General features: G+C 36.4%; 1 protein-coding gene across 1 annotated transcript in view; it reads right to left on the bottom strand.

Moving 5' to 3' along the window:
- mindy4 (MINDY lysine 48 deubiquitinase 4) overlaps positions 1-25,827 on the bottom strand; it is a 66,080-nt gene that overhangs the window by 19,589 nt on the left and 20,664 nt on the right. Inside the window, exons 6-12 of the mRNA XM_039753671.1 lie at positions 19,167-19,225; positions 12,049-12,155; positions 10,325-10,441; positions 9,432-9,520; positions 6,552-6,653; positions 6,207-6,270; positions 1,954-2,019 (exon numbers count right to left, since the gene is read on the bottom strand). Coding sequence (XP_039609605.1) covers positions 1,954-2,019; positions 6,207-6,270; positions 6,552-6,653; positions 9,432-9,520; positions 10,325-10,441; positions 12,049-12,155; positions 19,167-19,225 — 604 coding nt within the window. The remainder of the gene's footprint in view (positions 1-1,953; positions 2,020-6,206; positions 6,271-6,551; positions 6,654-9,431; positions 9,521-10,324; positions 10,442-12,048; positions 12,156-19,166; positions 19,226-25,827) is intronic.

The raw sequence follows: 25,827 nt of genomic DNA, 5'->3' as shown, positions 1-25,827 counted from the left end.
TTATGTATTTATTTATAGCATAACACAGTTCTTTACTTGTCTTACACTTGTCTTGTGTTTATGCAGTTTATGTAGTCCTAAGGAAAGTTATTTCGTGCCTTAGTGTGCTTCAGTACTCTGTATGGACGGTATGACAATAAAGCCACTTGTCTTCACTCAACTTGATCTTTGTTTTTTTATGTCAGTTTTATTCCATAACATCCATTCATCCAACCATTTTCCAACCTGCTGAATCCAAACAAACGGTCACGGGGGTATGCTGGAGCCAATCCCAGCCAACACAGGGTGAAAGGCAGGAACCAATCCCGGCCAAGGTACCAACCCACCGCAGGACACACACACACACACACACACAACAAACACACACCAGGGACAATTTAGGATTGCCAAAGCACCTAACCTGCATGTCTTTGGACTTTGGGAGGAAACCGGAGCACCCGGAAGAAACCAAACATGCAAACTCCACACAGGGAGGACCCGGAAGGCAAACCCGGGTCTCCTAACTGCAAGGCAGCAGTGCTACCACTGCTACAGAGTAAGCCAACTGCATGGTTTGAAAGTGTGATCATCTGGTTTTAACATAAAAATATTAGACTGCAATGCCTGCCATCAATAAACTCACATGTGAAGAAGCTAAGTGCGGTGTGCTTTACTTAGCTGCAGACTCTAAATACAATTTTCAGAGCCATTTAAGCATTCACAATGGGACCATTACTATAAGTTTTTATTTGATAAATACCTAAATTTTAAATACAGTATGCATGGTAAAACCAAATCACATAGGTCATATTTAGAGAATTAAATTTTTAATTGCAGAATATGCACATTGTAAGATATCTAATGGTCTTTTACTGACATGCAGTTTTTCTTCATTTGAATTGTTTGTATAAAAAAAATCAAATAAAGGCTAGCATAAAGTTTCTCCTTTTGATAGTTATTTAAGATTAATAGACAATGTAACTCAATTGCAATGAAGGTAAAAAAAATTACAAAATTACCTGTGTACTGCCTAGTAGATCAACTGCATTTGTTTAAAAAAATATTTTGTTTCTTTGACGAAGTCCCTAAAATGCCTACCTTACAAATACTATATTTATTCAAACACATAATCAGTTAACCAATATGAAATGTTTTAGAAAAGCAATGTGATTGCAGGATATTGCAATTAAAGCTGGATTAAATTACGCAATGTAAATATTTTTGAAAAACTGGCTTTGTTATTGATATTTCATCCACCCATCCATCCATTATCCAACCCACTATATCCTAACACAAGGTCATGAGGGTCTGCTGGAGCCAATCCCAGCAAACACAGGGCGCAAGGCAGGAATAAACCTCGGGCAGGACGCCAGCCCACCGCAGGGTATTGATATTTCAATTAAACAATAAACATCCATCCATCCATCCATTTTCTAACCCGCTGAATCCGAATACAGGGTCACGGGGGTCTGCTGGAGCCAATCCCAGCCAACACAGGGCAGGAACCAATCCTGGGCAGGTTGCCAACCCACCGCAGGACACACACAAACACCAAGCACACACTAGGGCCAATTTAGAATCGCCAATCCACCTAACCTGCATGTCTTTGGATTGTGGGAGGAAACCAGAGTGCCCGGAGGAAACCCACACAGACACGGGGAGAACATGCAAACTCCACGCAGGGAGGACCCAGGAAGCGAACCTGGGTCTCTTAACTGCGAGGCAGCAGCGCTACCACTGCGCCACCGTGCCACCTAACAATAAACATATTTTCTCATTACAATTTTAACTAAGCTGCTTTTAAATTAATTTAACAAGATTGTTTATTTCATTTTTGTCAAACAAAAGTAAATCCTTATTTTTGTGCTCACTTTGTATATAGTTTTTCTGAGAGAAATAATGTTTGATGCAATGATAATCTATATGTATTTTCCCCAAATTCCCTATTATAAAGAAAAGTAAATATTGTCTTACCTGCTGAATATTTTGTTCAAGGAACAAAGTTAAATCCTCTAGTGTATTGACTGTATTCAATATCACCTGCAAAAGTGGAAATGTACAGATCTGATATAATAAATGGAGTTGTTTCTTTAATTATCTATTCAAAGAATGTATGCCATTATGAAGATAGTATTGATATAAAAAAGAGCATCTCTTACTATGGACCTTTTGTTATTTTTTCACTTTTGCATTTAATTTTAGCCACAATAATGTGAGGCACAGTGGATAAAAACCACATAAATGTTAAAAATACACCACAAATGTTTGTGGACAGCTAACCATCAAACCTACTATATATGAGCTTGTTGGACAACCCATTCCAAAATCACATGCATTAACAGAGAGTTGGACCCAACTGTGTCGCTATAATAAATCCCACTCTTCTAGGAAGGCTTTGGAGTGTGTCTGTGGGAATTTGGGCCCATTTAGCCAAAAGAGCATGTGCAAGGTCAGGTACTGATGTTGTACAGGAAGACCTGGCTTGTAATCAGCATTCCAATTCATTCAAAGGTGTCCAATAAAGTCAGGTCAGGGTTATGTGCAGGTCACTTGAGTTCCTCCACACAAGACTTGTCAAGAGTTAATAAACAGGGGTATAGTGATACTACAACTGAAATAAGCTTTCCCTAAACTGTTTTCCACAAAGCTGGAAGCACACTATTGTCTAAAATGTCTTTGTATACAAAGTACCCTTCACTGGTGCCAAGAGGCCTATCCCAAACCCTGAAATTCAGCCCCAGCCAATTCCTCCTCCATCAAACTTAACAGTAGGCACTATTCAGTATGGAAGGTTGCATTCTCCTGGCATCTGCAAAGCCCAGATTCATTTATCATACTGCCAGGTAGTGAAACATGATTCATCACTCTACAGAAACCTTTTTGATTGCTGCAGAGTCCAATGCCGATGTGCTTTACACCACACTAGCCAATGATGGCCATTACGCATAGTCATCATAGGGTTGTGTGCAGCTGTGCATAACAAAATGCGCTTTGCATGGCGGTAGAAGAACACCGCATTCTAAGAAAAACACCTACTACCTACTGTCACATTTGGTAGAGGTTCCATCATGCTGTGGGACTGTGTGGCTAGTTCAGGGAACTGGGGCCCTTGTTAAATTCGAGGGTCGGATGAATTCAACCCAATATCAACAAATTCTTCAAGGATAATGTTCAAGCATCAGTCACAAAGTTGAAGTTACGCAGGAGTTGGATATTCCAACAAGGCAATGACCCAAAACACAGTTCGAAATCTACAAAGGCATTCATGTAGAGGGAGAAGTACAATGTTCTGGCATGGGTGTCACAGTCCCCGACTTCAATATCATCGAAAATCTATGGGATGATTTGAAGTAGGCTGTCCATGCTCGGCATCCATCAAATAGAACTGAACTGGAGAGATTTTGTATGGCAGAATCGTCAAAAATACCACCATCCAGAATCCAGACACTCATCAAAAGCTATAAGAGGCGCCAAGAAGCTGTTATATTTGCAAAAGGAAGCTCAACTAAGTATTGATGTAATATCTCTGTTGGGGTGCCCAAATTTATGCACCTGTCTAATTTTGTTATGATGCATACTGCATATTTTCTGTTAATCCAATAAACTTAATGTCACTGCTGAAATACTACTGTTTCCGTAAGGAATGTCATATATTAAAAGGAAGTTTCTACTTTGAAAGCTCAGGTAATGATAAACAAAAATCCAAAGAATTAAGAAGGGTTCCTAAACTTTTTCATATGACTGTATAACAGTGCCACTTTTAAAGTCACTGAGCTTGTCATGATGACCCATTCTACTGCCAATGATTATCAATGGAAATTGCATGGCTATGTGCTTGATTTTATGTACCGTTTAACATTGGAAAAGGCTGAAACACCTGAATTGAGTCATTTGTAAAGGTGTCTTACATTTTTGGCCATTTTGTGTATTTAATAAAATATCAGTTTTACATTCCATTATTTTACTCATCAATAACTTATACCTTTCTGACCACTTCTGGGTATGAGCATGGGATTGTTTAAGGGTTCAGCATGCTCTGTGAAACCCCAAGTGTTATCCATGATGAGTATCATATGACAATCCCAGGTGTCACTGGAGTTAAAAGCCCTTATCCTTAATATAAACATCAGGCAACCCTACAGTCACTTTACAACTCGAAGCAGGAGATAGTGCATAAGGTAATATACAGGGTGGGCCATTTATATGGATACACCTTAATAAAATGGGAATGGTTGGTGATATTAACTTCCTGTTTGTGGCGCATTAGTATATGTGAGGGGGGAAACTTTTCAAGATGGGTGGTGACCATGGTGGCCATTTGGAAGTCGACCATTTTGGATCCAACTTTTGTTTTTTCAATAGGAAGAGGGTCATGTGACACATCAAACTAATTGGGAATTTCACAAGAAAAACAATGGTGTGCTCTTTCATGAGTTATTTACAAGTTTCTGACCACTTATAAAATGTGTTCAATGTGCTGCCCATTGTGTTGGATTGTCAATGCAACCCTCTTCTCCCACTCTTCACACACTGATAGCAACACCACAGGAGAAATGCTAGCACAGGCTTCCAGTATCCGTAGTTTCAGGTGCTGCACATCTCGTATCTTCACAGCATAGACAATTGCCTTCAGATGACCCCAAAGATAAAAGTCTAAGGGGGTCAGATCGGGAGACCTTGGGGGCCATTCAACTGGCCCACAACGACCAATCCACTTTCCAGGAAACTGTTCATCTAGGAATGCTCGGACCTGACACCCATAATGTGGTGGTGCACCATCTTGCTGGAAAAACTCAGGGAACGTGCCAGCTTCAGTGCATAAAGAGGGAAACACATCATCATGTAGCAATTTCACATATCCAGTGGCCTTGAGGTTTCCATTGATGAAGAATGGCCCCACTATCTTTGTACCCCATATACCACACCATCAATTTTTTTGTTCCAACAGTCTTGGAGGGATCTATCCAATGTGGGTTAGTGTCAGACCAATAGCGGTGGTTTTGTTTGTTAACTTCACCATTCACATAAAAGTTTGCCTCATCACTGAACAAAATCTTCTGCGTAAACTGAGGGTCCTGTTCCAATTTTTGTTTTGCCCATTCTGCAAATTCAGTGCAACGATCTGGGTCATCCTCATTGAGATGCTGCAGTAGCTGGAGTTTGTAAGGGTGCCATTTGTGAGTAGCTAATATCCGCGAAGGGATGTTCGACTAATGCCACTCTCCAGTGACATGCGGTGAGTGCTACGCTGTGGGCTCTTGCTGAATGAAGCTAGGACAGCCACTGATGTTTCTTCATTAGTGACAGTTTTCATGCGTCCACATTTTGGCAAATCCAACACTGAACCAGTTTCACGAAACTTAGCAAGCAGTTTGCTAACTGTAGCATGGGAGATGGGTGGTCTCGTAGGGTGTCTTGCATTGAAATCTGCTGCAATGACCCGGTTACTGCGTTCACCAGACATCAACACAATTTCTATCCGCTCCTCATGTGTTAACCTCTGCGACATGTCAATGGCTGTAAACAAAGAGAAACTTGTAAATAACTCATGAAAGAATAAAGTTACGTTAAAACCAAGCACACCATTGTTTTTCTTGTGAAATTCCCAATAAGTTTGATGTGTCAAATGACCTCTTCCTATTGAAAAAACAAAAGTTGGATCCAAAATGGCCGACTTCCAAATGGCCACCATGGTCAACACACATCTTGAAAAGTTTCCCCCCTCACATATACTAATGTGCCACAAACAGGAAGTTAATATCATCAACCATTCCCATTTTATTAAGGTGTATCCATATAAATGGCCCACCCTGTACTTTGCTGCTCCCAACCATTTTTCTGATTCATTCTGGAATCCTTCCTTTTTATGAAAACACAGACAACATTCCCGGTACACTTTTATTCCATCCAGAAGTGTGTCCAAATAATTGTAAAATCAGCTCTGACCATACAACGTTTTACAATGTTATGTTTAGTTGTTTGTCATGTGATTTATATTAGAATACCTTCATTTTTGACATAACTGAAATTTGCATGAATGTTTCTGGAATAAAAATGCTACAAAATATGTTACAGTAGATTTTTTTTCTGGTAGATTTCGATCAATAGAGCTCAGAATATTAAAAAAATATATACAGTATGTTAACTTCATAATTCCTTGCTTGTGTACTGTGTTTATCAATATATATTTGACTGAAGTTTGTACTATTAAAAGAAACATTTCTTACCGTTTCTAGAATTCCATCAGTTTTATACCTTCCAGCTGGAATAAAATGCTTTCTGCCTGAAGAACTGAAACAAAGAAATTTTTTCACAAGCACATGACATATAAAGAGTTTTCACAGAGGAATTTTACATATTGGAAAGAGGTTTTATGTTAAGAATTCCTTAAATTTATATTTTATTTAAAACTGTTTAACAAAGCCAGTTCATTGTTCATTATATTCTAAGCATGCAGAAGAGCAGTGGTAAAGTAATGGTTATATTTCTAATATCATGAGAATAATACAGAACAGAAAAAATATTGAATAATAATAATAATAATAATAAGCAGTATTTTAATAGCAACTTACAGGGCAACAACAGCTTTCTTTTTCTCACCAGCACGCCATAAAATTTCTGCTATGGCCAAAGCAAGGCATTTGCTTAGTTGAGTCTTCAATGGTTTTAACTTACTAAAAAATATAAACGAACACATTAACATCACTTACATTAAAGCAGTAAAGAAGAGCCAAGCAAAATGACACCTTTTATTGGCTAACTAAAAAGATTACAATATGCAAGCTTTCGAGGCAACTCAGGCCCCTTACATTACATCTTGCCTGAAGAATGGGCCTGAGTTGCCTTTTTAGTTAGCCAATAAAAGGTGTCATTTTGCTTGGCTCTTCTCTACATTCGTAATGGCTAACACGGTACAACACCCTAGTATTAAAGCAGTAACAAAGTTTCATTTTATGGAAATTTAAAATAGTATTATAGTAACTTTGTTTCATTATTTATCATATGTTTCCACTGTACATCATTTTAGTACTTTTACAAAGTAAATTAAGCATATTTTTACCCACATCAAAACATAATTTGTATTGTTAATAATTATTTAAAAAACTATTTAATAATGATAATGTTCAAATGATTTCAAAAACAAATGAGTTTGAAGATAAAGTGTACTGTAAATATAATCAATAAATAACTTGTGCATCACTTTGAATTAGGCTTTAATTGGTTAATTATTTGCTATATTTTTTTCCATATTGATTAAGCTTGCATTTACACACATGTATGAAAGTATTCAGGCGTACCGAAAATGCGAGAAAACACAATTTTCAATATTTTTGATTAGAGCAACAGAGAGAGCCATATATTTAAGTTTTATTGTTAAATTATTGTTAATTGAGCTATTGAGCAGATATAGTAAATAATAATAAACTCAATGACATAAAAGAAACCTGTCCATATTCTTTTGTGACAGACACTCTTGTTCTAATGATGATGATGACGATGTCGATGATGATGATATGGTCCTTGCATCTACAGCTGCCTATACTGTATGTTCATTATTAAACCAGTATGAATAGTTATGTTCATGTGTTTTAACCTTCAAGCATTTAAAAATCAGGGGGTTGTTCGGGGAATAGGTTTTTGGGGCTACCTTGGGCTCTGTTTTCATGAAGAGTATTTATTTACGAACTATGGAAGCACTGGTTTTATTGGATTATCTATGTATTGTTGGAGAACTACACTGCACCATAATTAGTTGTTCAACTCTGCCTTGTTTTATATTCGAATAAAAGTGCATGATGCACTAGTCCATCCTGGTCAAAATTATTGATGTGCCATTGTCAAGAAAATATCAAGGCTGTGGGCTTAGCTTTAAATTTTGAACTCAAAAGCAAAAACTATAAAATGCATAAAGGCCTGGGCAATTTAGAATACAGTATGAAGAAGCCCATAGCAATGCTAGGAAAATTATTCTTCTTGGACCCTTAATTAATAAATGCAACAACACAATTAATGCCAATATTACAGATAAATGTTGACACTGGTAATTTCTCATACATTTAACTATTATTAATTTACTTTTCATGCCCACTTACTCTAATACAGAGTGCACAACACTGGAACCTATTCCAGCAGCACTGCACAACACACAAATAAACATAAAAAGGAAACAAAAATAGACAGAGATGATGCCACATATTTAGCAACAAAAACAACATTTATAGAGACTTTCCATGCATTTTAATTAATTCTTCTTGTGATCTAAAACTCCTGTTTTTTGAAATGGTGCATATTTCAAATGCCACTTCAGTTCCAAATGAAGAAATGGATACGATAACACTTTACAATGAAAAGAACAATCACTTAAAAAGGTACAATATATTTCAATGTAATTTTTTTGGCTTGGATTTATTTTAGAGTTGATTACAGATACAAATTTAACACTGAAATTAGGTCAACCAGCATTTTTCTTGCATGAAATACTAACAACATCACTAATATGTATTTTATAGATGTCGATTGTGAGTGACCAATTCTAAGAATACTTTTGATTCATAGTACAACACTTTACAGAGAAAGAGATATTTTGCAAAGATGGTAAAGAGGCAGATTAAGGGAGTTTGGGCAGGACTACAGATATAAAGGGTTTCTATTAAATTTGAACAATCTAATAAATATGATTTACTTGCACTCATTATTCTAGATACAGTGCCGCATTTGAACTATATTGAATTAGCTGTGGCTTTGCATGACATCATTTAATATTTACCCACAATATATTGGACAAGTCAACAATTAAGACTAATGACTATAACACTGACAGTAATGATTATTTTTAGAGCTCAGTGGTGAGCTACAAGATTTCATTCCATTTAGCTCTAGTAATCTGGGATCAGCCCCAGCCCCAGCACTGTTTTTATGGAGTTAACATATTCCATTGTGGGTTTTCTCCAGCTTTCTTCAACACGAATCTCATTCATGCTTGGTTAATTGGTTACTGCATGATAGTCTAGTATAAGTGAGTGCAGGTTTGTATAAAGGTTACCAGCAATCAGGGTCAGTTCCTGCCTTGCACCTTATGCCTCCAGGACTTTAGACTTGTCATGGATAGATCGTGTTCAAATGTGTGACCAGGATGGCTATTGATTTATTTGTTTCAGGAATTATTTATACATACCTTTGACTTTATTATCACTCCATAGTACTATGGTGTTGTACTGTGTTATTCATTATGGATGCAGTGAGAAGTTAAGCAAAATGACACCTTTTATTGGCTAACTAAAAAGATTACAATATGGTAGCTTTCGAGGCAACTCAGGTCCCTTCTTCAGGCAAGATGTAATCACTTCTCACTACATACCAGTCCATATATATTGAACTTAACAGGAAGGGGAAAAAACTTCTAAAAATTTTCTAAAAGTTAATTGTTTTGAGAATGTACACAAATCACTTACTGAGTTCTGCTGTCACTGCTTCCATCTTCAAACAGTAGTTTTTGTAATACGCAGGCTTGAACAGATGCAAGAATCCCACAAGAACCACCCTAGAAATTTAAAATTTTGAAATTTAAAAAAATGTTTTTGCAGTGAATTGATCTTTTTTTTTTTAAATTGCAGCAATACTACTATTATCACCAATGTATTTAAATGGAAAGGATGTTAAGATTTTGTGTTGTATGTTCACTTTTGTAAAATAAATAAAAAGTAAATTCCTGTGTGTCTTCAGCCATTGACTAATTTGCTCATATTACAGAATCCATGATTTCTTCTGATGTCTTAACATTCACCCAGGTTTGTGCTGCAGTGTTTACTTTGACTTTTGCCTTTCTTCTCTTTAAAGAATTTGTCTCAAATTTGAAACAAATTGAGCAATTACCATTATTGTTTTTTATCTGAACCTATCATTAGTAATTAAACAAACATCTGATTGATGCAATGTCAAAAATAAGGAAAGTTTCACAAACTATGCAACGAGAGAATATTTTTTCACACAAAAGTACTAAATAATAGCACACCTGTAATAAAGCCTTAAAAACACCTTTATCGCATTCTTATGCATTTGGGTATGAATCAATATGTTCAAAGTTTGAATTTACTTTCTTCTTTAAGATTATTTGAAATATTTTCCAATAATTAATGTGCACAAATTATCCAATTTGAGAGGTGTGCAAAGCATCAACTATAGTTATTGTAATTTGACTATAATTGAATATATCATGTAGATGTATCTTAACTCACTGAAGTAGTCAAGATTACTGCTTAAAAAAAAACTAAGACTACTATGTATATTTTAATATCACTTTTTAGACTTTTGGTTCATTGAAAACAAAAAAACTGGCTTTACTTGCCTTTTTCTGCACAATACCATATCTTAAATCTGGTAATTCACTAAATACAAAACTTTGAATCTTCCATTCTTCATTAAAGCAGGCATTGCTTGAGCCAAATAAGAGTTTTTTAAGTTCCTAAAAAAAAGATAAAGATGTTGGAAACATAGCAATTTACAAGTAGTGCCTTGGATGATATTGTTAATGATTAACTATCATTAGAAGTTGCAAAGAACGTGACAGACACCATCATATAAGTTTCTTTTTTGAGTTCCTTATTAAACTACTGTAAGTGTTCAATTTTTAGATGATCTACTCATGTGTAAGCAATTTGTAATAGTGGTTGAAGCAGTAAAATTTTAAACTTCATGGCTGCAACAGGAATTCACTGTTGTGACCCAATCAAATTAAATATGGAAACAATGGTAAAGTTCAACTATAGATTAAAAGTCAACTTTGAAAAAAACTTCAACATAGAGTCAAGCTAAGTTTTCCACAAACTAACAAGTTTAAATATTACAGCATATTTATGACCATATTTCTCTATTGGTTTTAAATCTTTCCATTTCTAACTGTTGATCAAAGAGAAAGACATTTAGCAATACATTTTCTCATGCTAAGTTATGCAGATTTTTGGAATTGCTTTAGTAGAATCAATGAGGAATACCACAGCACTTGGTTTTATTGTAAATGAACTTCATAATTTGCCCGTAGAATTTTGACATGTGGTGCATTTTCCACCCAAGTTATGAACTGCTAAGAATTATAGCACCTCTAAAATTATAAAAACGTTTGTCTGTCTTTCCAGTTAGGTCAGCTTTTTGGCACCGATGAGAGAAGATGAAGAATACAATTACTACAATTATAATTGTTACAAATAAGTTTAGCAAGATAGACCATACCATCATTATGTACATCTCTCATTGATCATTAAATATTTAATGTGAATTTGATTTGTTACAGAATTTATCATTAAGGTTTACTGTAAGTGTTATTTAGTGTGTGCAAAAACCTTGAGGTGTTTTATCACACTTCCACCTTAATAAAAGAATAAGTGTCTGTCATTCCAAAAGATGGTGTATCACAAACATTTTTAATAATAAAATGCATTATATTTGTCATTCTAATAGATGGCACAGAACAAACAATAATATTGCTTTTATGAATTTCATACCAAATGGTATATAACAAAGACATGGATTGCATGGTGCAGTGTGAACGTTAAGGCTAAGGTCCGAAATGATTACTTAGATTTTAACCCATTTTAGATGGGTAGCACAGCCAGATAAAAAAAGACACAATTAGCACAAAATCTATCTGAAAAGCCAAAATAGGCAAACGATCTATCAAAGATACAAAAATACGCTGTGATCATCTGACATAATAGCACACCACTGCTGAAGAACATAAAAATCTTATTTTCATTCTTGTTTCACTGCTGTCCAGGAAAGGAATAAATCTAGATGTCTATGTTTAACTGTAAAACTTACTGATCGTTCTGCTGGAAAGTGGAATGTGTTGCACGTTGGTCAAACATCCAAGTAAGATTTTCACAGTACTCAATAAATGTAAAAAAATATTGACCATGAATTTATGAAGCAGTAGCAGATAAATTTTAATGCAATGAGAAAACGGACTTACAAGTAGCAAATACAGTATGGTCTAATATTTAAAAGTGTATGGCATTACCACTATCACATAAACACAGGCAATTGAGAGATATAATAATCTGAAACAATTCTTACAATGGCAAGGTTTAAATCAATAGGAGATGCATCTACATTAATCTTCTTCACACTGGAAAAAACGTGGGGTTTGCCTCCTTCAAACCTCTCATCCTCCTCAATGTCATCTTAAGAAATAAATAGTAAAATGAAAATTAAATGGATTGGCAATAAAAGTATACAATTCAAAAGTGTAAATAAAAGTACAATTATATATTTTAAAATGTTTATATCAATATGTTTGTCATTTATCTTTACATTTTATATTGTATACAAGTTAAATTTAAAGGGAAGGAATAAATTTATTTTCTAATGCATTTTAACATTGTTTTGCAGTAAAATACATTTATTCATGTAAAATTCATTTAGGACTAATTAAAATGCAACAATTAAACTAGAAATTTGTAACTTTGTGACAAGTCCATTCTAGTAAGATAACCACATCGCAGATTTTCATATTCAGCAGGCAAGATCTACAGTAAGCAGTAAGTCGGATTTTTCACTATTGTCTGAATAATAACTGGAGGCACAGAATGATTAGCATACTTGCTATTTCTTATACTATTCTAATTGTTTACACTCTTACACCAATTATAGCAATATACTACAAAACAGTATAGTACATTTGTTTGCAGTGGCAATTCTGCATTTATGCTTAGTGCTCCACAAGATGTTGGGCAACATATGTAATATGCTTTTTTCAGTAATTAAATTCATTATTAAAATGATAACAACTTTCAGCTTTGTCTTTTTAAGCAATTTTTCCAATTATGTATTAAATGCTTAAATTACAGTAATTACTAATCTAGAAAAACATTGTTTCCTGTATTATGTGAATTTGTCTTTGTGTCAGGAGCTGCACGCCTGTTTCTGGCTACGATGCTGGACCAATTGGCCCTGCAGTGTTCTCTATACCATTGGGTGTGGGTGAATTTTCCAGTTTAGCGATCGAGCTTGTGGGTCATCAACTGTATTAAAATGGAGACTGTCTGTTGTTTTTATTTATTTACTGTAATTAATTGCAAGTTTGCATGTTCAGTTTGATCTTTCTCCACCTGAGGTTATGCAACTCAAGCCAAGACATGCAAAATGTCAAATACCATTTGCTCCCTAAAAGGCAGCCACAGTAATTTGACAGAAAAAAGGAGATCAATAGTGCATACATTGTTGATGATAAATCTGTAAAAGCCACCCTACATTTGCTCCTTGCACTTCTTGAAAAAGAAGCCAGAAGTATTATGCTCAGGTTTCAAAGATGTACACGGTCCTGGTACAGAATAAACAGCTCTGTATGTAGAAATCTTTTTTTTTTAATTATTTTTCTGGCCTCACTTTAACCAGCCAACACTTGATGGCATGGCAATTAGCCATTAGTTCCAGCCATGCAGTGTTTGTAGTCTGTGCATTCTTTCTGTTGTTCTGGCTTGTCCTTTTTTCACCTTATAGCCATTTCATTCTACACATGAGGTATTGCCATTCCAATTTAGACAGTTCATAGCCAATATATATTTTCATGAACAGAGGTGGTTTAGAAGCTCGCACTTTTCTTTGTGTTTACATCTGTATGGCTATATTTTCACAGATGATGATGATGTCAGAGAATATGACAATAATCCAAGGCCAGCTGACACAGACCATATGCCAGCAATCCACTGTTTGATTGTTTTTTTTTTGGTGATGTGAGAATTTACCAAAAGAGGGACTGATATTATTTGTGAGATAAGTTAAACTTCATGATGAATAAGTCTGCACACATAAATTAAAATTCTGCTATGGCCCTTTCAGAATTTTCATTCCAAAAATGCCACTGCTTATTTGCAAAACAAGACTGCACTGCCAAGACATGATATGCAGAGGAATATATTATAAGAGGAGCAGGGCTGGAATAACCATTAAGCAAAATAAGCATGTGATTAGGAAATCATTGGAAGGGGGCACCAATGAAATATTCCATTGCTGGATTTACCATGGACCATATGGCTCAACCAGGTTCCACAAAAAGGAGCTCCCACATTAAATGAAAAAATTACATACATATATATGATAATAAAAATAATAATAAAATAGTAACAATAGAGATTAATGCTATTTATTAATATCGGGAATACAACAACATTAGAATCTGGTAACTCCCACACGGTCCATGGAAGCTCACGTGATCGTTCTTGCCTTGGTCATGTCAGCTGTCCCTTTCAGTCATGAGCACAGCTCATATATATGGGGGCACCAAAATCTTAGTGCTTAAGTGCTAAAGGTCTTAATCCAGCCTTGAACAGAAGCCAAAGAAATACCTTATGCATGTTCTTTTGATTTGTATCCTATAGATCAAGTACAAATTTTGCTTTGCCATACAGCATTCGAGTTTAGGCCATAAGATCATTTTTATATACTACCTGTAAACTGTAAGCAAGCTAATCAGTGCCTAAATGAACAGCAATGCTACCTAACTGCCAACTGACTTCAGATTAAGTTTTGGATTGGAGTGTTGATATTTCTGATGGGGATTTTGGTTTACTCTCACTGACAAAAATACAATTTTTAGGTTAACTGATATCTCTTAATTACTCTGGTTGAGTTTGGTTAGGTTTTTGATGGTGTATTTCATGTTATGACTTAAATTCATATCCATTAAAAGTTCCTCATTTATACCTGCTGCTGCCCTCTGAGGTCTCAGCTATCTGTAACCCTGAGAAGGACAGACTGAATGTGATAACAAATGCGGAAATAAGTTGATATAACACTGCACTTGTAACATTTCATTTCTTGTATTTATCCTTTTTCACTTTACAAATTCTCCTTTTGCTTATTGCATGAAAACATGTTTCCTCAGCCATTTAAAATTATAATGTATTTGTAAAATATGTATATACAGGTACTATGAATCATGTTTCTCATGTTGTAATTTAATTAAAAAAAAAAGAGTAATCTTGGCATTCCACAAAGCTTTTTCCATACATAGAATTGTCATCCAGCTGTTAAATACTTGGTGGAGCCAAGTTCCACCTCAGCTCTGGTGTTTCAGTCTAATGCCTGATAACAAAAAGCCTAATGCAGCGATTCCCCAAGCACTATATATATATATATATATATATATATACTAGCAACTGGGTAGCTACAAATTCTACGTTTGTAAAATCCTTACTTTCTCTGCAAAGAATTATTTGTTTTTTTAAGTCCTTGAAATGATTCTGTTATCATGGCACTGATTTGTGCTAAAATAGACCTTTTCGACAATGTAATGAAGAGCTTCCTGTTTAAATGGGGCTGCAAGACGTGAACTCAGGTCTTCGGCGCTCCTCATTTGATTTTTTCTGGAAAACAAATTTTCAAAACAAACAGTATTTTACAACTCTAATCAGAGTCGGAGTAATAATTGTGTTGGCGTGGTCATTTTAGATATGAGATCAGCTAAAATTTAAACAATGACCGTTGTTAATACCCAGCTGTCATTACTCCGTTTGCCAATAGAGGTCAGAAGGACGGATGCCAAAACCGAACTGCCCAAAGATAGATTTCGACGTACCAAGCAAATGACGATACGTTCTAAATTACTTAGGGTTCCAGAGCTGTCAAAGGGTTTAAGTCAATTGACGATGATAGTCCTCGAAAGTACGCCCCACCAAACCAACGTTCCAAAAACCAACCGAACTTACTGTTATCTGCTCGAACCAACACTGATTTACTATACTCGGCCATCCAGCGGCGTCACAGAAGCATTCGAACATTCTTAGCCAATCATGCAATACTGCCTCCGTGTTTGCCACGTTATGTTCTAACTAAAGAGGCAGAGTCCCATTGTATGGTTCTAACTTGTATTGAGTCGAGGTATTGGCGCGAACACCATACATACGGAGTATTGACGTGAACACCATACATATGGGGAATTGACGACACAAACACCATACGTATGGGGTATTGACGCAAACACCATACATACGGATAGTATCAAATTATATATAAGGATATATATATATATATATATATATATATATATATATATATATATATATAGAATAGATCTAGTTAAACTCCATTGACTCTTTATCTAATGAAATGTTACTCCCAAAGTATAGAATTTATATGTTGAATGGCAGGCCGCCAAACACAAAGAACATGCATGATAATCTTTTGAGATAGTAAAGTGATCTTTGTTAAAAATCCATCCATCCATCCATCCATCCTCTTCCGCTTATCCGAGGTCGGGTCGCGGGGGCAGCAGCTTAAGCAGAGAGGCCCAGACTTCCCTCTCCCGCCACTTCTTCCAGCTCTTCCGGGAGAATCCCATGCTCCCAGGCCAGCCGGGAGACATAGTCCCTCCAGCGTGTCCTGGGTCTTCCCCGGGGCCTCCTGCCGGTTGGACGTGCCCGGAACACCTCACCAGGGAGGCGTCCAGGAGGCATCCTGATCAGATGCCCGAGCCACCTTATCAGACTCCTCTCGATGCGGAGGAGCAGCGGCTCTACTCTGAGCCCCTCCCGGATGACTGAGCTTCTCACCCTATCTTTAAGGGAAAGCCCAGACACCCTGCGGAGGAAACTCATTTCAGCCGCTTGTATTCGCGATCTCGTTCTTTCGGTCACTACCCATAGCTCATGACCATAGGTGAGGGTAGGAGCGTAGATCGACTGGTAAATTGAGAGCTCTGCCTTACGGCTCAGCTCCTTTTTTACCACGACAGACCGATGCAGAGCCCGCATCACTGCGGATGCCGCACCGATCCGCCTGTGGATCTCACGCTCCATTCTTCCCTTCGTGAACAAGGGTGTTGAAGGGGTCCGGTTTGGTGGACTCAGGATTAGGTCACTGCTTTTTGCAGATGATGTTGTCCTGTTTGCTTCATCAGGCCGTGATCTTCAGCTCTCTCTGGATCGGTTCGCAGCTGAGTGTGAAGCGGCTGGGATGAGAATCAGCACCTCCAAATCCGAGAGCATGGTCCTCAGCCGGAAAAGGGTGGAGTGCCCTCTCAGGGTTGGGGGAGAGATCCTGCCCCAAGTGGAGGAGTTCAAGTATCTCGGGGTCTTGTTCACGAGTGAGGGAAGAATGGAGCGTGAGATCGACAGGCGGATCGGTGCGGCATCCGCAGTGATGTGGGCTCTGCATCGGTCTGTCATGGTAAAAAAGGAGCTGAGCCGTAAGGCAAAGCTCTCAATTTACCAGTCGATCTACGCTCCTACCCTCACCTATGGTCATGAGCTATGGGTAGTGACCGAAAGAACGAGATCGCAATACAAGCGGCTGAAATGAGTTTCTCCGCAGGGTGTCTGAGCTTTCCTTAAAGATAGGGTGAGAAGCTCAGTCATCCGGGAGGGGCTCAGAGTAGAGCCGCTGCTCCTCCGCATCGAGAGGAGTCAGATGAGGTGGCTCGGGCATCTTGTTAAAAATCAAAATAAATAAAAAAATTAAAATATATAGATATATATTCCATGGCTAAAATAAATAACAGTGAACACACACTTACTGAGCAAATTATTAGTAACACTATACGAATGCTAGATAGGACTCACTTTGTGGCAAAGATGCCACAGGATGTTGGATTCCTTTGAGATTCTGATCCATGTTTACATAATTTCATTATGCAATTTCTGTAGATTTGCCTCTAGAGACTGCTGTGTGTGAAACTTGCAGCAGTTACAGAATACTCAAACTAGCCCATCTGGCATAAACAATCACGCCACAAGTCGTAATCAATGAGATCAGAATTTTTGATGTGAATTTTAACTGAGGCTCCTGACTTGTATTTGCAAGACTTTACGCTTCCACATGATTGGTTAATTAAATAACTGCATGAATAAGCAGGTGTGAAGGTGTTCCTAATAATTTACTCAGTGAGTGTTTGTACTCCTTGGTTTTGTCCAGCTTGGCCTTTTCTGACTGCCTAATCGGTAACATTTTGATTGCTGCTGAAAAAACAGCAGCTGGATCATTGCTCATGTTATGGTATGCTTAGGAGATACAGGGATGTCCTCTTTTCACTGTTTCTTGTTAATATGGACATTCTCCTTAAGAGAAAGAACCACTTAAGAAAAGAAAAGCTTGTTTGATAAATATAACCTCAAAGTATTTATATCTCTCTCTTTATCAATCTGCTTTCCTTTATTCACTTTACACAACAGCTTTACAACAGCTTTGCAACACCTTCCGATCCATAATGGTGTTGTCTTGTACTGGTGCAATAAATAGCCAGACTACTTTCCATTTCACAAGGTGGTATTTACCAAATTTAGGTTTATGCAAGTCTTCATACCACATGTCTGATATCATAGTAGATCATTGGCACTGTTTACATGTAAAAAAAATACATAATGTGAAAAGAAGCTGTATTTATATATTGTTATATTTTGGGTCCTATTAAAAAAAAAAAAAAAACAACAAGGCACCCCATTCTAGTGTTTGATGTGAACATTAACTGAGGCTCCTGACTGCAAGATTTTATGCACTGCACTTCTGTCATATAATTGGCCGATTATATAATTGCTTGCCTAAGCAGGTGTATAGGTGTTCCTGAAATTTTGCTCAGTGAGTATAGATCATGAATAAAAAATTAATAAATAAATGTAGAGACAGACATAAGAGCAAAAAGTGCATTTACGTGCACAAAAAAATTAAAAACAAGTGGATGACTACCAGACATCTACATTGGTCATGAACCAAAACAATACAAATTTTATTAATATCCTGAAAAATAAAAATCAAAAACAAATCACTTACAAATAAAGATTTGTCAGGTATATTCTACGTAGTGGCGCTAATATTAAAAATAAGATAACTACAAATTAAAGTAAACATAAAAATAGGCTAAAATTTATGGAGCCAGAATGAAGCTGAAGTATGGATATACAGGAGTACTGTCACAGCTGAGCCTCAGGCACTCAGTGTTTAAAATAAGCATTTCCAGGAACAAGTGTAATTAATACAATTTTGAATTTATATAATGCACTTTTTGTATTGTTCTAGTCCATGATATGTTCCAATAAAGTAATCATAGAGTGGAATTGTCTATTGATGCATATGAAAGTGTATTAGGCACTTATATAAATATAAGCAACAATACAAAAATGCTAAACAAGTACATATAAACAGAATATGTTGGCTTTCAATTTTATGTTTGAATATAATATAAAGGGAACAAACTACTGTACCTATTTCCATAGCCTTCAGTTGGACGTGATCTGGTTCAAAGTTTTCCGAAGAATCTTTCCTGAAAGAAAAAGAAAACACTTTCAAGTTCAAATATACTCTACATAAACATACTAAAGCATTCTGTAAAAAATATATAAAAAAAGAACAAGACTGCAGGCTCAACTTGACCCTGAATATTGAGTGACTCTTTTGTTCCACCATAATTAAAAGCAATAAAAGAACACAAAAAATGTTATCTTAAAATTTAAGAAACAATTTATAGCTATAGTGTTTAACAAAACAAGACTTTTAAGGTAGCATGAACAATTCAAAATCAATAATACAAAATATATTTGCTACTGTGAAATCAACTACGTAGTGAAAAAAATATCTTTATACTTGATCTATTACACAGTTATTCTAAACACTTTGCCTAAACTTAAGCATCATTTACAATGTGTATTGAGCCATCTAGTCACACCATTTATATTCAAAAACATAATCAGTTGGTTATATTATCCTATTTGTCTCTATTTTCTGGTATTGTTTGAAACATTCATAGCATTCACATATGCAAATGAATACTTCCAGAACAAAGGAAAATTTTACTCCATTTTATTATCTACAATTGAATGTGTTTAATTTACTGGAGTTACATTTTAAAATAAATTCAAACTGCTGCACAATCTCCTCTGGTAATAAAACAATTCTTGTTATTTTGTGTTTGATTTTTATTAATAAAAAATAAATATAACATCACAACACTACTCTTGAAACAGTAACATTTATTCTATTAATGAATTACTGTTTTATGAGTGAACCTGCTATATCCCAACACTTACAAGCATATTTATTTACAGAAGATTCAATATTTGCCTATACAGGAATTCTATGCACTTTAAATTAATATATTTGTCAACACTAACATCGGAAACTGGTACTTAAGCTTTACGAATATGTGTAATTATAGTAACCTTCATGGTTATTGAAGATCTTATTTTAAAACTTCATATGTGAGAATTATTTGACGACTTTGACTTCAGGAAACTGCTGTTCCATCTACCACTTCCTGATGTAAAGCAGTTTACAATAGAGGTCAAGGTAAAAACAACACTATAAATAATACTGATGAGCTTTTTGACTGCTACTAAATTCAGGAAACCAGATGCTTTTGCTTTGTTCTCTTGTAGATTTGGGCTGCTTTCAATAAAACAATGTGGATCATTACTCAGTATAGTGAATCTTCCAGAATGCATTTAAAACAAAAGAAATTAAGGAGTTCTAAGTTTTATTAATCCTTGTTAAATTACATTAGTATGATAAGGTAAGTATAACAATATGAAAAACACCCAGAAAATTGTAAACTCTGCACATGAGCCTTGGATCTTGAGAAACACATCTATTATGGTACATTTTAAAAGGTGCAGAAAGATATGGCATTTACAGAGTAAATTGTGAAAAAGATAACCAGAAAGTACTGCAGAAGTGACAAGCTTGCCAAAAATACTGTGTCTTAAAGCTTTTGAATTGAGCAAGTCATGCTCAGGGCCTATTACAAATGGAAAAAATAAACTATAACAACTGATTACTGGCTCTTTGACATCATTCTGCATTTGTGAATAAGCCACTAGGCAGGACTCATTAGCTATGAATGTCCACCTGCCCAGTTCCTTACGTTCCTTATTCGACAAGGCTGTACCAAAAAAAAAAACCATCAGGAACTAATGCTGAACAACATGTAGGTTTACTCTTATACAGGAAAAGCAATGCTTACAATTGTATGGGTGGAAGTTGTGAATATTTGATGATCTCTTTGTTTGTTGGGATACATCTTTTTGTTGTCGTTGTTCTTGAATTCTGTATTGTGCAGTATGTGTGGCATCTTGATGATCCCTAGTATTAGCCAACTGCTCAAAAGCCCTATATTCAGGCACATCTGCTGTCCTTGTTTGTCACTGAAACACATCCTCTGTATGGCTTAACAACTGATGTCACCACTAGAGTTCTTTGTTGCACCATCACAGTGTGTATAGCACTGCATTTGGCAAGCAATAATGATCAGTTTGGTGTAAGGACAGGAGCACAGGTCAGTTTTCTTAGGCCTTTGTCTATCTATGTCACACGTGCTTCTGTTTCCCATACTTGATGCTCAGCAGATGGCGCTACTGTTATTCTTCTTCTTGCTAGAAGCCACCTCAGCCATGAACTTGACGGTCAGCAGATGTCAAGGCTGTTTTTTTCCTTTCTGTCATGTAAGCCAGTTTGCAGTGAGAAAGACACGGATCCTGATAGCTTTGTGGATTGTTCGCTGCCAACCAACTTTTTTACTTTACTAACACGTATCATGTCATAAGCTTTCAATTAAAGCCAAGATCAAGGTACTGTCCCCTGAGGTTCGCTAGTAATTGTGTGACAAATGGCCAGAACCCCTATATATATAAATGTCTATGCGTGGAATTGTGTGTGTCTGTCTGTGCAGCCCGGAAATACGAGTCTACATCATGAAACTCAAAGAGCTGCCATGGCAGCCCCAAATTAACGAGTCGGAAGAAGAAAGAAGTATGAGGCTACAGCATGAAGCTGAAAGAAAGTGACTTTGTTACAAAAGTGAAACCACTGAGGAAAGACAAACAAGACACTAGCTTAGGAGCTGATAGACAAGACAAGGAGCACGAGCACATCCACAAAATGAAATCGCAGACTCTGCATTTCAATTTTTTTTCTGATGCTTTAAATAGTTTCTAGGAACACAGGCTTTTTACAGCATGGGCTTACACAGCTAGTGTTTATCTATACTAATAAAAGGCAAAGCCCTCGCTGACTGACTGACTGACTGACTCACTCATCACCAATACTCCAACTTCCCGTGTAGGTAGAAGGCTGAAATTTGGCAGGCTCATTCCTTACAGCTTACTTACAGGTTTCATTTCGAAATTCTACGCATAATGATCATAACTGGAACCTATTTTTCTCCATATACTGTAATGGACTTCAGCTCGATGGCCATGGGGGCGGAGTTGCATGTCACATCATCACGCCTCCCACGTAATCACGTGAACTGACTGTGAACGCAGTACGTAGAAAACAAGGAAGGGATCCAAAGAGCGCTGAAGAAAAACGCATACAAGTTTATTCAGAAGTGCAGCAACTGCGGAAACAAAGCACGGTGTAAACCGTAAGTTTAAATTAAGTTTATAGACACGCTACCGCTGCCGTTTGTCATGCCTCTGTCGAATACTTTATTCGCGAGATACAAGTTTAATGAGAAGACACGAGCTATAAACGAGACTTTGGATCACTTTGTAACAGTGTTAAAATTGCTGTAGCGAGAAACTTTTAAGTGCTGGGTCTTAGCTAACATTAAATAAAGCCGTGGACATCGCAACATCACACAAGAGAGCAACTCACGTGAACTGACTGAACGCAGTACGAGTGATCACTTCCATGCATCAAACCTGTTCAAAAAACGCATTACACAATTGACAAGGTAGGAAAAGAATATGCTTCGAGCTGAGCTCCACAGCTAACGCGGTCTTGCGGAAGCAACTTCGTCACGCTGCCACCAAATACTCACAGAAAAATCCACAAGTTAATACACACGCTGTCTCTAGAGTTTCTCCACACTCAATGCATTCCTCGCATCCCCGTTATACCCTCTGATCTCCCATTTCAATTCAAATGCCTCCAATTTCCAGTAAGGCTCTGCTTCGCGATGACAAGTAATAAGTCTCAGGGACAGACCCTACAAAAGGTTGCATTGATTTCAGGGAAGATTGCTTTTCTCCTGGACAACTGTACGTTGCATTCTCAAGAGTGAGCTTGCGCAGCTTCGTCATATTACAACCGGAGTGCTGAACTGACAACGTGCTATATAAAGAGAACTATAACAATCGTAATAAACGAACAATAAAACAGCGGAGAACCCGTGGATTAAATAAAAAGGCAGCTTCCTTGGCGAAGCAAGGAAAAAGGATGGCCTTATATGTCGTTCGTTTATAAAACAGCGGAGAAGCTGTGTAAAGGCTGCTTCACAAAAAGCCAGCGGAGCGCCTTATATTAGTAGGCAGTCAGCTAAAGAAGGGAATCAATAAATATCTATAATCGTAATAAACGAACAAAAAATAGCATACAAGCCGCGGATTAAATAAAGGAAATGGGTAACTGAACAGTAAAGTAAGTCTCAAATAGCTACACAATAACTATAACAATCGTAATGAACGAACAATAAAACAGCACAGAACCGCGAAGCAAGGAGAAACGACGGCCTTATATGGCGTTCGTTTATAAAGCTGCGGAGAAGCTGTGTCAGGCCAGCTACACAAAAAAACAGCAGAGCGCCACACTCTGAATGTATTCCTCGCATTACCGTTATACCCTTTGATCTCCCATTTGAATTCAAATGCCTCAAATTTCCAGTAACGCTCTGCTTCGCGATGACAATTAATAAGTCTCAGGGACAGACCCTACAAAAGATTGCCATTGATTTGTGGCAACATTGCTTTTCTCCTGGACAACTATACGTTGCATTCTCAAGAGTAAGCTCAGTGCACAGCTTGGTCATATTACAACCGGAGTGCTGAACTGACAACGTGGTATACAAAGAGATCCTTAACAGATAGTTATTGGTATATTTTCCCTCAGTTTAAAAACGTTTTCTTTTCTTCTTAATAAAAATTTAAAAGCAGTGCTCCGTCGCTACAAAGCACGGGGATTTTGCTATATACAGCATATATAGATATGTATATATATACAGGTATATATACACAGTATATATATATATATATATATATATATATATATATATATATATATATATGTGCATATATGTAGATATGTATATATATGTAGATCTGTATATATATGTGTCTGTGGGTATATATATATATATATATATATATATATATATATGTATATATGTATGTGTGTGTATGTATGTATGTGTGTGTGTATATGTATGTGTATATGTATATATATGTATATATATATATATATGACAGCAACACTCATAACAGTGACAAAACAATTACATTGACAATCATGTTACGTTATTTTTAAAATGTTTCTTTTTCTTTTTCATAACTTCTTTAACACACTACTTCTCTGCTGGTAGGTATTTTGCTAGTATATATATATATATATATATATATATATATATATATATATATATATATATATATATATGACAGCAACACTCATAACAGTGACAAAACAATTACATTGACAATCATGTTACGTTATTTTTAAAATGTTTCTTTTTCTTTTCATAACTTCTTTAACACACTACTTCTCCGCTGGGCGCAGGTATTTTGCTAGTATATATATATATATATATATATATATAATGTAGATAGATCTGATAGATCTGCGGTGGACTGGTGCCCTGCCCGGGGCTTGTTTCCTGCATTGTTTCCAACCTGTGTTGGCTGGGATTGGCTCCAGCAGACCCCTTTGACCCTGTAGTTTGGATATAGCAGGTTGGATAAATGATGGATGGATGTAGACAGATAGATTAACAAGAACTTAAGAAAGAATTACATCACATAGTACAGTCAGTTTCATAAGTATTTGGACAGTGACACAAGTTTCATAATTTTGGCTATGTATGCCACAACAGTGGATTTGAAATAAAGCAATAATTATGTGATTGAAGTGTAGTCTTTCAGCTTTAATTTAGAGGGTTTACCAAAATATTGTATGAGCCTTTTAGGAATAACAGCCATTTTTATACATGGTCCCCCTATTTCCAGAGGCTCAAAATTACATGGACATTTGACTTACAAACTGTTCCATAGCCAGGTGGAAGCAGTTCCCTCATTATTTCATTAACTACTAAGTAGGTAAAAAGACTGGAATTGATTCCAAGTGTGGAATTTGCATTTGGAAGCTATTACCATGAGGTCCATAGAACTGTCCATGAAAGTAAAAACAGTCTATCATTAGGCTGAGAAAATAAAACAAACCCTCTATAGAGAGCAGAAACACAAGGATAGGTGAAATAAACCATTTGTTACATACTTAAAAAGGAGCACACTGGTGAACTCACCCCTTCACAACATTTAGCCAAACCAAGAACACTCTCTGGGAGGTAAACCAATCATTGCCAAAGTCTACAATCCAGAGAAGACGTCATGAAAGTGAAGACAAAGGGTTTACCACAAGGTTCAACCCACAGTTAAACCTCAGACATAGTAAGGACAGATTAGACTTTGCAAGAAAACATTTTTTAAAAGTCTGTCCAGTTCTGGAACAATTTTCATTGGGCAAAGGATTCCAAGATCAATATACAGTATACCAAATGTTGGAAAGAGAAGAGTATGGAGAAGAAAAGGAATGGTTCAGGATCCAATGAATACCACATCATCTGTGAAACATAGTGGAAGCAGTTTTATGGCATGATCGTGCATGGCTGCAAATGGAAGTTAGTCACTGGTATGTATTGATAATATGACTGCAGGCAGATGTAGCAGGATGAATTTGGAAGTGTATACTGCTATACTATCTGCTATGATTTAGCCAAATGCTACAAAACTGATATGATAACACTTCACAGTATAGATGAACAATACATGCTGTGAAAGCAAATCAAGTGTTTTTCAATGCAAAGTACTGGGAGATTCTTCAATGGCCAAGTCAATCAACTGACCTCCACCCAAGTGGACATGCACTTCACTTACTGAAGGC

Source organism: Polypterus senegalus, chromosome 5 (assembly GCF_016835505.1).
Source record: "Polypterus senegalus isolate Bchr_013 chromosome 5, ASM1683550v1, whole genome shotgun sequence".
Classification (NCBI taxonomy): domain Eukaryota; kingdom Metazoa; phylum Chordata; class Cladistia; order Polypteriformes; family Polypteridae; genus Polypterus; species Polypterus senegalus.
The sequence above is the reverse complement of the archived record's forward strand: the minus strand, read 5'-3'. Positions and strand labels throughout refer to the sequence as shown.